This window comes from Linepithema humile, chromosome 4 (genome assembly GCF_040581485.1).
Source record: "Linepithema humile isolate Giens D197 chromosome 4, Lhum_UNIL_v1.0, whole genome shotgun sequence".
NCBI classification, from domain to species: domain Eukaryota; kingdom Metazoa; phylum Arthropoda; class Insecta; order Hymenoptera; family Formicidae; genus Linepithema; species Linepithema humile.
Window position 1 is genome coordinate 2,298,116 of NC_090131.1, and position 13,226 is coordinate 2,311,341.

At 36.5% G+C, this 13,226-nt stretch overlaps 2 protein-coding genes across 3 annotated transcripts; one reads left to right on the top strand and one right to left on the bottom strand.

The window, feature by feature from the left end:
• The first annotated feature begins 46 nt into the window (after positions 1-46).
• bou (boudin) lies at positions 47-3,470 on the top strand. Of its 2 annotated transcripts, XM_067352808.1 has the most exons (4): positions 47-337; positions 698-853; positions 1,369-1,515; positions 2,279-3,470. In XM_067352808.1, exons 1-4 carry the CDS (start codon positions 271-273, stop codon positions 2,512-2,514), a joined length of 606 nt encoding a protein of 201 aa, XP_067208909.1. In that variant the 5' UTR covers positions 47-270; the 3' UTR covers positions 2,515-3,470. The 2 variants fall into 2 exon arrangements, with proteins under 2 accessions (XP_067208909.1, XP_012222479.1); XM_012367056.2 differs by lacking the exon at positions 1,369-1,515 and having other exon boundaries at positions 109-337.
• Positions 3,463-12,992, bottom strand: LOC105672248 (coronin-2B-like). The gene is made up of 9 exons (XM_012367052.2): positions 12,532-12,992; positions 8,153-8,350; positions 7,583-7,699; positions 6,964-7,278; positions 6,485-6,709; positions 6,211-6,420; positions 5,974-6,091; positions 5,659-5,885; positions 3,463-5,580 (listed from the first exon to the last, which is right to left on the bottom strand). Exons 1-9 carry the CDS (start codon positions 12,670-12,672, stop codon positions 5,386-5,388), a joined length of 1,746 nt encoding a protein of 581 aa, XP_012222475.1. The 5' UTR covers positions 12,673-12,992; the 3' UTR covers positions 3,463-5,385.
• Positions 12,993-13,226: the final 234 nt, after the last annotated feature.

Here is a 13,226-nt window from a genome sequence, read left to right on the forward strand (position 1 = left end):
TTCTTTTTTTATGATTAAATTATAAATTGATTTGTGCTATATGTTAAAACTTTCGTGTAATTAATTCATGATAGATGCATATTTATAAGAAAAACATGAAGTTTCACTCCTAAGTTTTAATAAACGACTGTGCATGGTACATCAGCTTTTGTGGTCAACCAGTGGTCATTGGTGGTCGAACAGGTGGATGTTAGATACGTCAAGTTAATCGTAAGAGTATCAGAACAGAGGTTTGCTGTGGACCATCGTGTGAAGCTGTTAACTTTTAAAATGGGCAACGTAAATTTCGCCATCGGAGTATACATACTTCTGGTGTTCTCATTGCTAATAGAAACAGGTGAGGTTAATACATGATGCTAAAAGGAACGCGACTAATCATTGAGATCACGCCGTTTTGTGTTTTGGGTGGGGCATACATTATCTTGTCTTATTTTCGATTTTACGTGTGAAATATTATTGAAAAAGTAAAATTATAATTAAGTAATAGAGAAAGAAAAATAAATGAGTGACTATAAAGAAATATAATTCTTACATATAAATATATGTATTTTAAGTAGTTCTTGTGTACGTATTAATTTGTACATATATAGAAATAGAATTTGAACTATCATTTATCTTCCCTTTGTTTAACGTACAATTGAGCAGCGTATGTCTTATATATCTTTTGTATAGTTTGACAAATAATATTTTAATTCAGGATATAGCATCAGGTGTTATCGGTGTAACAGCACCAGCACCACATACCCTTTTCAGTGCAATGAGTTTCTAAAGAGCGATGTGGATCTTCAGCCGGAATCATGCAACGACGTTTATGGGGCGCAATATTGTGTCAAGCACATAGGCCGTTTCGAGGGTAAACAACAACAAGGGTGTTTCATAACCTGGCTTGGGAATCTAACATAGTCATAATTTAATAGGCGATACAGGGAAGGCTTGATAACTGACAATCATATCTCGAGCACGGATCTAACAGGGCATGCCAAGGACTCTGTAAAATTGAGCAATTCTTTCCATGTTTTTCAGATATCCTAGAATCATACTTGCTGTGCATGTCTTGCATGTGAGATCTTGGATCGCGTTCACAGATGAAGCAAATTGCTATAAGCAGTTTTTTAACATTTAATTGTTATGTTCTTAATGTTGACATTTTTGTAAATTCTATTCCAACAATCCAGCGCATTTACTAACTGAAATCCCTTCTCATATTATCGTAGAAACATCATTGAAGCATGGATCATTATTAAGGACATCTAAGAATTGTCATACAACTATGTGTAACATATAATTGATGAAATTTGTGTAACATTAAGTGTTGATCAATCATAATCATAATTAGAAGTTTAATCATTGCTTTCTCAATTAATCAAGCGATAGCCTTGGATTGCTACCAGTGCGCATCAGGGGATGAGTGGAAATGCATGGACGGTGATTTGGTTGCAAATTTTTTGGTGCCGGCTAACTGTAGTCATGTTCATGATGCGCGTTACTGCATCAAATCGATTGGCCGTTATGGAGGTTCTTATATGAAGTTACAACGTTTTTCTTATTGTCAAGTGTGCATGTTTGTGTTGCTAAATCGTCGGTAACGATTACTTTTCGGAGCAAGTAATCCCTGGAAACTTTAATCACCTTACAATGTATGTAATTCAAGAAGTTTTAAGAATTCTAAAATCAGATGTTTGCCTGTCAATTACCTGTCGAGTACCTTTTAATTTGGAAAAGCTTTTGCATCCATTGTATTTTATCTAATATGGTGGAAATAATTTCAATAATAAGTAATAAAAGAAGGCTAAAGAAAACTTTTAATTTGCTGAAATATACGATTTGAAGCACAAACAACGTGCACGACTCCATATTTCTAAGATATTAGTTGTTTTTTTTTTTATAAAATGTTTATTAGGAAAAATAGAGGGTGATTAGAAAGAAGCAATCATGTTTCCTGCTCCAAAAAGTGATTATTTAAGCATGGAATAATTTTTGATTTTCTTTTACGTTCCTCGCTTTAAAAATGACTTAATAAAAACAGCTGTAGTTTGATCGTTTGAAGAAAATTTATGCCTGACTTTGATCTTCCAAACATATAAATTATTTTCATGTATTTCCACAAAGTGTGCGCGACAAATGATAATCTATGCATCTTTCTGTGTATCATGAGGTATCGCTCTTCTTTTTGTCACTTGTAAAACACATTCCGCTTCATCACTCGATTGACACATATTATTGAATATGTGAGAAATAGAAACAAATCACATGATCTAACGTTTATATCCGAAAATAGGTGGCATCGGTACAAAGCGATTTTGTTCGTCCGCGCACCTGGGGAACTACTGCGACTACGTTAAGCAGCCGGGCGACAAGTTGACCTATCGCACCTGTGTGTACACATGTTCCACCGACGGATGCAATTCGGCAAAGTCCTTCGTGCCGAGCACTGTATACACGTGGATCATGCCAATGGCTTTATTAGTGATCTGGACGAAACTGTTTCACAGCCGAATGGTTCAAGATCTCTGAGAGTCTGACGAATTCATTGTTCATTATTATGAATGCATTTTTCACCCTCGCCTTTCTCTGAGCTCCGTCCAAATAACAAATCGAATTTCGATCACAATTGTTGATCGCTCAGCCAATGGCATTTCCAGAGTGTTCATCGCAAAACGTAACGCTTAGATAAAAGCAATGTCTTGTAACAATTTATTGTCAGATTTTTATTTTTACTGCCAAATAAGATTTGGCAGATTTCTTTTAACGATTTATGATTTCAATCCTCTCAGCATATACGCATAATTTTGTAGCTAAATTTATCAAACGGTTTATGAATGTGAGATATCAATCATAAGGAAACAGAAATTTAATTAGAATAGATTTTCTTCGAAATTTTGTATTCAGAATTGCTTTACGGCACCACAACGAGAGGCTCTTACTTCTGAATTGTTGATACTCGTTTTATCGATATTTGCACGAGGATAAGTCAGAAAATGAAGGAAAATTTTCAATCGATTGGAGAATCAAAAAAGTTCTTTTTCCTTTTTGACTTTTTCTCGTGAAATTCGAGTCATACTTTTATATTTTGACAAATAGTTATTTCCACAATCGATCGCATCAAGTCATTCAAAGAGCAAATGTTTTATAATTTTCTAATATTTTTTTATTACTTGATTAGAGATTAAGATATATCTCATAATTGTTAGAGCAATAGAATACATTTGTATATTTTACATATCTAGATTTTAGATAATAATATGTACTGAAGTGAAATATATCCGTCCATTTGATATCCGTCTGAGTAGAAAATGCTAAAAAGAATGAACATGATCATTTGATGTATCAGATAAGTATAATATGCTGTATTCTTGTTGCGCAATGATGCAACAATCGGAATTAAATTGATTATTACTTATGAATTCCGGAACACAAAATATATTTTTGCACTTTAATATAAGTAATAAAGCAACACCGATGTGACTAAATGTTTCTTTTTTATTACTGAGATCCCTGCTTGTGGTATACATATAATTTTTGATGTTCTGTGTATAAATTCATTCAGCAGTTGACACGCGACAGTAAATTCGCCTGTAATCTGTGTGAGATAACAACACTCTTTGGTATTTCTGTTTAGTGCGCGGTATCACACGACTGGGTCTCGACAGTATATTTGATTGATAAATATGACATACAAGTCTTGATGCATCGCAAGCAAATTTATATAATTCGTAGCGAAATGTCGTATCTTAACGTTCATCACGCAGGTGGATCGTTATTGTTTTATTTTATAAATATCATGAAAATTGCTTTGGGTATAAATATCGAAAATATATCTACAAACTACGCAATGTGTGTATCACTAATATAACGCACGTAGGTAGCTCCGTATTTTCCAAGTGACAATTGTACATCGTTTCTAAGAGAAGATTTTAATTTAGACATATTATTTGTGTGTGGACCAAAAAATGTTTAAAGCTAATGGCGATTAAGTAAATAATTGATGAAGAAAGAGACTAGGGAAATGCTACGTTAGATGCTGCTATATCAGTAAATTCCAGGACTTACGCTTACTATATTTGTTTGTTTTTTTTTTTACGAATAACGAAATTTTACACTCACTTGATCACAAGCGATATGTGAAGTGTAGTATCCAGGTACTATATTTGTCGACTCACGATATAATTACACACTGTGTATGAAAAATACATATATAAACGTATAAATCGTTACACACACACATGATTTGATTATTGTTGTCAAGCAAATATATAATTTGGCATAATTCTCCAAATTGCGAGAGATTAATGCTAGAGAAATAAATGTTTTAGTACATTCGCTATTCCCTTTAAGGCTATACGCTGTCTAATGATCTCGCTGCGCGTACGTCACACCGCGAGTTTATTATTTATTGCGTTTCTCGTGTAAAAAGCGATTAAAATAATTCGCAAGTATTCACAACATTTATTAAGTATTATCTCACTGCTGTTAATAGATTTAAAGATTTTATTATTGCCATCGACATCACGGCAGTGTATAGATGGCAGTGAAAGATACACGCGATAGCAAAATACTTAGTGCACTAATGCGCTAGTTTATTCGCACGATATAAGTAATAGCGTTGCAGTATTGTAGAATATAGCGTGACATTTATTAATGCAATAGATCAGCAACGAAATTAGTTTACTCGTTGCAAAGATATAAACAAAAGAAATATTCTTCCAACATGATAGTACGTAAAGAAATACTTGTCCTCCAAAGTTTTTTCTCTCTCTAAGGATTAAGCAATATATTAAATAATATATTAAAGACTTAAATAATCAATAAATGAAACGGCAATAGAAGTTAACAATCAATTAACAGACTAGTATCAACAAATGATATCATTCTCAAAATAAAATGTTATCTAATTGACAATATATATGAAATTACTTTTATGCTGCCGTTCTAAAAAAGATATTGTGCTTCTCCTCATTCCTTACTCATATACAATTCTGCACGTATACACGCAAATATCCAACTTACGCATCCAGGCATGTGTGCGAACAGGTACAATTTTCACATAACAAATGCGGGGCCCTTCGCTTCCTTTCCCTTCTTTGTGGCCAATGTGTTAAACTCGACTCGACAAATGTCATTCTATATCAAAATTTGTAGATTAACAGAAAAAATCGGTAAAAATACTTCTGTGCGAATACCTTTTTATGTATGAGTATCATAGAGCTGACGTCCTAAGCGCGTTAGGATAAAATTCTCGAAAGCTTAGGCTCCTTGTTACTATATGTTTAGCGGTACATAAATACTCTATAAATTTCCAGTATTGGCTCGCTAGTCACGCTTAGCCGTGAAGCAAGTCTTGCTCGGCAAAGCCGGTATATCGAGGCGCCTGTAACGTTCTCGCTTCTACTGGTGCTGCAACTTTCGTATTTGGTCCTCCAATTCCTTGACGCGCAGTTGACTGTTGGCGAGCTGCCGTCGCACTAGTCTCAACTCGTCGGTCTGACGAGCGAACGCCAGTCGAAGTTCCGCCTCATTGTTCGGAACATCCACAGTCTCCATTACTTTATTGTCATTAAGCGGAGATGATATAATATTCTTCTGACGGAGGAACAAAGATTGTCAGATGTAAAGTGTCATGTCGAATCGAACGACGCACAGAACACGCGCATTACGTACCTGTATAACAACGTTTCCGAACTTCTGCTGAAGCTGCTGAAACTTTGTGCTCTGATTGCTAGACGTCTTCTGACTTTTCTCAGACATATTGTGCAATTCTACCGGCCTGTAATCCGGTATGGTTTCCGTAGATAAAAACGCAAATTTCTTCTTGTTGTTCAGATCGGTCGCCGCGGGCAGCTGCGGCGGCTTGTATATTCGTGGTTTATGCGTGGAGATGCTGCCACCTGATAAATCAATCACGAGACATTCACTGACGCGGTTGGTCGGATCGAATTTTATTATTATATGTCGCATCAATGAAAAATGTAGCACCTGTCTTGAGAGAAATTAAGATTGGCGGGCTGTTCATACCGCTGATCCAATCTCTGGCCGATAGTGCGGGACACGTTCCAATTGTATCGGGATACAAATCCTCTTGGAACTGATCACTCTGTAATCATAGTGTGATTTTGTGACAGCTTGAAAAGAGACAACTCGGATATTATCGCTTTCTTCGTTACGTCGTATCTCACAAAGAAATAAATAATATTGAATACGTTGTGAACTTGCCTTTCGAGGTACTATCATCGAGATCGGCTCGCACATTCCGCGAGTTGCGTGTAATTTGTAAAATCTAAACACTTCGCACATGGATGTGCTGATGCCTCTTTTCGGCATTACTCCCAACCCTCTCTGAGGATTTCCGGATATAAATTGGCTAAGGTAGTGCATCCAAGGTGCCTCGTTAACCACCTCGTAATAGCGAATATTGCCATCACCCTGCGAAAAGTAGCGATGCTCCGAGTTTTAAGCGGATCGTGTTGAGCACGTCGCGCATTCTTACCTTCCCGGCTAAAAATACCATATTGGTATCGTTATCGTAAAACGGGAAAACCACCCCGCTCGATGAGTCTATCGTTTCACACGTCAGGGGGACGGTCAGGTCATGTTGACTCCATATCGCGTATTGTCGGTCCGAATGTCTGCTAAATCCAGTGGTCAAGAGACGCCCAGAACTGCCGAGGAATACCACCTTGCTCGCTTTCGTGCCGGCGTGACACACCCCTTCCTGAATAATAATTAATATTAATTAATACAAAGAACATAATTTTCAATACGAATATATTTTTCATATTTGTGATTATTATACAAGCTATTAAAAAAAAGTCATAGTTTTCAAAAATGTTCATGCATTCGCTTTTATTATTTCTACGAGTTTTATCATGTTTGAAAGAGTTAAACAGTATTTAACAACAATATGCATTTACACGTAACATTCATTATATTGGGTTCTGTAATAAATAATTTCGGATGTTTACTTACCGAGACAACGATGCCGGATCTCGGCTCAAAAACGCGCAACTTCTTGTCTTTGCAAGTGGTGGCTAGTAAGCTGCCGTCGCGATTTAGGGATATGCTGTAAATCACATCGGGATGCCTGTCGATGATGCTCACCGCCTCGCATCTGTTGACATCCCACACAATAACAAGATGATCGAAGCCGGCGCTGAAGAGCACGTTTTCCGCTACCGGATGCCATTCGATATAAGCGACACGCCGTTTGTGTCCTTGCAGCTCCACCAACCAGTCAGTCAAATTTCTCGATAATCCGCCGTCGGGCACGTGCCACAGTTTTATCTGGAATTTTAGAACAAAAGATTGTAAGAGAAAATTTTTTTCAATTTTTTGAAGCTTGTACTAATACTTTTAGCAAAAGAAAAGAACGCAGCGATCTGCAATCTGTCTGCCGGTGTTGCTTTTTCTTGCACACGAGAGCCTGAACTTTGAGCTTAGATATAGTAATCGGTATACATTTTGAAGAGAAAGAGAGAGAGAGAGAGAGAGAGACTCTTGATTATTCTTTACTCTCTACGTGCATGAAAATTTCCTGCAAACTTTTCTTCGCGCAAAGATGTTCTCCATACGCAAAACAATTTCTTACAGTGCAATCGTCGGAACATGATGCAATGATGTTATCGTTGAATGGATTCCACTTGATGTCCAAAACGGGACCGGTATGTCCAGTTACTCGGCTGGCATTGAAGTCGAGGCGGCCAGTCTGCAACATTGAAGTAATAAAATTAATATTACGGTAATAGCGATTAATATCACGCGATATTATGCAACGTTATATAAAGTGTACGGTTAATTAATCGCGAAAGGTTATTTAAGAAGCGTAGTTTTTTCATGGATTTTATAGAATAGCGCATGAGAGATTAAAACATTTGCGAGCAAAATCTCGATTTATTCCGCTTTGCTGTACAAAACAAAATCCAAACCAATAAAATGATATGTAGGATTTTTTATAATTAATGATATCGACTGCAATAAAATCAAGTTGATATAATCAGTTCGAGATTAATGTAAGAAATGTGATAATAAACAATAATATAGTTCAATAATATGATGGATTGCGTATCGCATGTCTGACCGCATTAATTAATACGTCTTCTATTTTCAAGCAGAGCAAAAATCGATAAATCGATAAATCGATAAGGCACAGATAACTCACACGATCCAATGATAACACCAGGAATGCTCCACCGCCTGCTACTTCCGTCACAACGGCCAGAAACTTCGGATTTATGGCGCAAAACTGCGAATCGTGAGCGTTCTTCGTGATCTTGATGTTGTCGTAGCATTTCTCCCTTTTCGCTGGCACACCGTAAACGTGCCGAAACTTGCTGCTTCGCACACCGCGGAACCATGACTGTAAATATTATTTAAGTTTATTTTATCGTAGCATTTCTTACATTAAATTCCGCCCCAGACAAATTGCCAAGACTGGAGCAGCGTCGCGACACTGCAAATATTAATAAAAAATCGTATAAATGTTGGATAAAAAAAGGGTATTCCGTAAAATATGATGTTTGATAAGTTTAGAATAAATGCGATCCAAATATAACACAAATGGTTGCAATTTTATCAACAAACGAAATCTGCTTTGTTTAAAACAAGGTCAATTTTTTCTCAGAATTAGAAATTTCTTTTGTTCTAAATAATAGTCTTCGCTTTTAAATTACTATAATGATATGTTATTTCATTTTTACAACAACTAAATTATGATACGGTTGCACTTGAGAAATATAAACGCGTCTTGGTACGAATGTAATATCGCGCATGCGATGATTTCGAAGATATGAAGAAATGTTAGAGAAAAAAACGTACTACTCGTGTATTATCTTCGGAAAGACTCTCTCTTATTTAGAGACCGTGAAAAAGAAAGTTTGCTGGCGTCGATAAACGGAAATATCGATCCTTTGTCTTATTAGCTAATTTGAACATTTCTAAAAAAAAAAGTGGAACTGGGAAATCGATGCGAGACGCACGACGGACAGTGATGAGGCACTTTCGTAAAAACGTATCCCTAAAATCTCTTGATCTCACGCGGCTAATTTTCATGTGTGCAGTGTAGCGCAGCGAGACAGATCGAATTATGCGATTTTTCTCGCAAAAAAAAAAAAAAAAAAAAAAATTTTAAGCGAAAACCGTAAAAATCACAGCGAAAGAATCGATCCGTTTCTCACTCTGAAATAAAGGACTACAGGACGTTCCAGTGAACCACTTTTACATCTGTAAAATTCTTGGACTTAATTTGGAACCGATTATTTATTAGTGAAAACATCGAGAGGGCTCATTATTTCTGTTGCGAGTTTTTAATTCTCTCTATTTCGATATTTGAGTGAACTTCAAATCTTCAAATCTGCCGAAATTTATTTGCAATTTAAATTAAATTCTAACGTTTTGGTTCAATCGCATGTAATTAAAATCAATTTTTTTATTGAGAAAAAATAAATTTTAAATTCGTCAGAGAAAATATATCGGGTTCGTATTAGTGTTATTATTTTGACGCAACGTGAAAAAATCATGATACGAACCTGATTATAACTTTGACAAACAAGTATTCGATTATATTGTGTTCGTCAAATTGCGCTTTGGAAAAATTCGAAATTACTTATTCCACAACCTAGCAAATAAAAAAGGTGACTCGCGATAGATATAAAATATTCTATACATTAAGTGCGCAAGGTATCATAGTCAAGATCAATAACTGGTATCTTATGTAATAACGTTGTTACTGTGTAAACGTGATATTTTATACCATTATTCATTCCGTTGAATATAAAGAGAAGGTCATCAAGATTTGATATGCGGCAACAATATATTGATTTTATAATTGATTGGGCATTAAAAACTGAACGATTTATATATTAACATGCATACGCTCGCACGTCAATCGATAATATAGAGCATTCCTTTTCTAACTGGATGCAAGCTAAATATCATTCACATATTTAAAAGCGCACGATAAGTTCATTAACATATGAACAGGTAACTTAAATGTTCACAACTCCAGTACAAAAGTTTACGGTAGTTTCTAATTTGGATATGCCGGCTACTATGCGATCTACTCTCCTATTTCATTTCACATCTCTACTTCTAAGACCCGTTTTAATCCATTCACTGCCAAGGACATCTGATCGGGTTAAAAAGCAAATTATCCATCCGGTAGACGATCCATTGCGTCTTAAGTATTTCCGTTCAATCTTTCTCTGAACAAAAGTACAAAAGCTGAAGACCGACCGTGGAATTTTTGCGATAGGCAATAATTCTGCATTGAACAGAGAATGGATTAAATATGCAGTATCGAAAGAGTCGATCTTACAAATTACTCGGTCTACTCTAGATCTAAATAGCGACGTTTAAAGCCACGCAAGTAGGCAACTCACCTGTTTGTTGTTGGTCATGCCTGATGTTTAATCGGGATCCGATGTCCGAGATAGCCGGTGCTTGTCGACGAGTACACGTGCGCGGTGGGACGATCGTCACCAGTGCACAATGGGGACGCGGCAATGGACAAGCCGGGATCCATGCATGTGCGAATGGTTGGAGGAAGAGAGGAGGGGCAGGAAGGAAGGGGACGAGACAGAGAGATGAAGAGAGAAAGAAGCAGAGAGACGTGGATAATATTGCAACCAACTACACAACTCGTTCTCTCACACGGCGCGCTTACTAGAAAAAAACAAAAAGAAATGAGAGACACGCATACAAATTACTATAAGATACGAAACAAATTATTGCGGCGCGTTAAGCGTGTTACTCGCAGCACTTGCGAAATAAGACGGATTGATTCGGCGGTTGACGCATGATTAGACTCGGAGTTGAGTTATTAATTGTAAGACCAGTCGTCGCCGTCGTTGCGGTGGCAGCGACGAGTTTTGTAATGAAGCCTTAGTCATATCAAGTTAATTCATGTAACACACAACGCGCTTATTCCTAATGTCATATGAAATAATAACTAGTAATCGTATTTGTTGTAATTAAGCATATCATTACTCACTCCTTGACCCCAATTTTAAAAGATTAAATAAATACAGATATATATATAATTGTTTTATCGACAAGAAAATTCCATAAAGAATTCTGTAAAGATCTTTGTTTCAAAACAATTTACTTTAAATCATCAAGTTATTAAAAGAAATTAATTATTAACATATAATTATTAATATTTTACTCATAACAATGCGATATATCGAAAACAGAAGTCAGCAGTGCAGAAATATGGCTATAGAATAAAGCTTTCTTTCAAGAGATTTACACACATAATGTGCACCACATATATAAATATATTATGTAGACCATTTGGGTTATATATTATACAACTCAGTGGGAAAACCCTCTGAACAGGGTCATGAATTTCTTTCTGCAATTACTATGTTATAGAATCCGATTTTGCCGTGAAGAAATTATCGATTCAGCGCATCAATTATAGATTTATTAATCGACCGATCGATCGACGTGCGCAACATCTTGTGACTTTGTCACTTGAAAAGATTACGAGATTCAGCACTCACACAGAATCAAAAAGTGATAATGCACACAATGCGTTAAGTCGCTATAACCGACGATATATGAAATCGTTCTCGAATAAATGCAGGCTTATTCGTAAAGCTGTCGACGCTCAAGTTGACGGCGCGTCGGATGATTTAACTTTATGTTAATTTGCGAACGCGTAAGAATTTGTAATGGTTGAACAAAGGGATTACGAAACCGACCGATATACACTCGCTCAGAATGAAAAAAACTACGTACGAGAGTTCGGAGCGCCGTCGAGCAAACGTTCACCCGAGCCAACCGTTGCGTTTCTACTGACGAAAGCTAGTAGTGTGTGCTCATTGTTAGTGCTCCCAGAATCTGATACCCGCTTGTCGTCGGTTGGCTCGTCACGCATCGTAATGCGTCTATCACGCACATTTAATCACATGTAATGTTCATGCAATCAGTTTTAAAGCAATATTAATTGAGTATCAATTTGATATTTTTACATTTAAGATTTTAATACTTTTATATCAATATTCTTATTTCATTTATGAATGTTCAATATTTATAAGGATACGTAAATGTAACATCGATATGTAGATTGCAGATAAATTATTTAATGAATGTCATTTTTCAATATTTTTTATCACGTAGACGCAGTCGCACTTTATGTGCAAATAAGACATTATATGCAAACGCATGATAAATAATAATGAATTTATTACGATGATTTAAAGTCGTTTCCTCATCTGCTCTGAAATGCATACGGTAGCCGAATCAAATCTTTGTTATTTACGTGAGCAAGCAATATTAATCCGACACAGTGTACAGTTACACTATCGTATTTCCACACAGCTGGAAGGTAAAATATCTCATGCATTCCCATAATTACATCTGTGGCAATCGTGCTACATGCAAAAGAAATAGATTATAATTTCTTTATGTTTGTATTGCGTATATCTTTTTATGCATATACATGTATCTCTATTGTTATATCTACGAAGAAATTATAAATCACAGTGTAAACACGTTACGACTCAACACATGCAAAAGTTGCAATTGCTTACTTACTTTACCGCTAGGTTTGTAACAAGCTCTCGCGTCTACCATGTTGTTCATGATGTGTTGATCCTCGACGCCGTCAAAACCCAATTTCTCCGCGAATTCCTCTCTCGTGCGAATCATCTCCCAGTTGGCAATATTGTATCCCATAGACACAACTCCGTCCGCGAGAAATTTATTTATTCCTGCCGATGCTTCCGCGCCGACTTCAATCTATCGTTAATTCGCAAATTTGTAAATGGCTCATTGCTTTACCGGCATCATTTCCTTCGACGTGTTTACTATTTTTTCGATTACAGCGAGAACACGCGATAGGCCGTCGAACACATGTGCGCACTTCTGTATTCGATCAGTAATTTATTCATCAAATCAATTAGCACATATACATACAGTATCGATTTGACGTTTCGCATGCAAATATCGAGACAACCGAAGCCATGACACAAGCAACTACTATCATGGAATAAGATGGACAAGAGAGGGGACTGCCTTCTATATTAAGCCTGCATCAGACTGTGCAATTTGTTGCAGCAACTTGCAAGCGATCTAGAAAATTACTAGAAATGCACCATACAGTGCACAGCGTTTCTAGTAATTTACCAGATCGCTCGTGAATTTTTGCAACAAGTTGCATTGTCTGATGCAGGCTTTAGAGATTCTACTGCGCAGAACGCTTTGCGCAGCACATGTACGCGGTCTCGTTT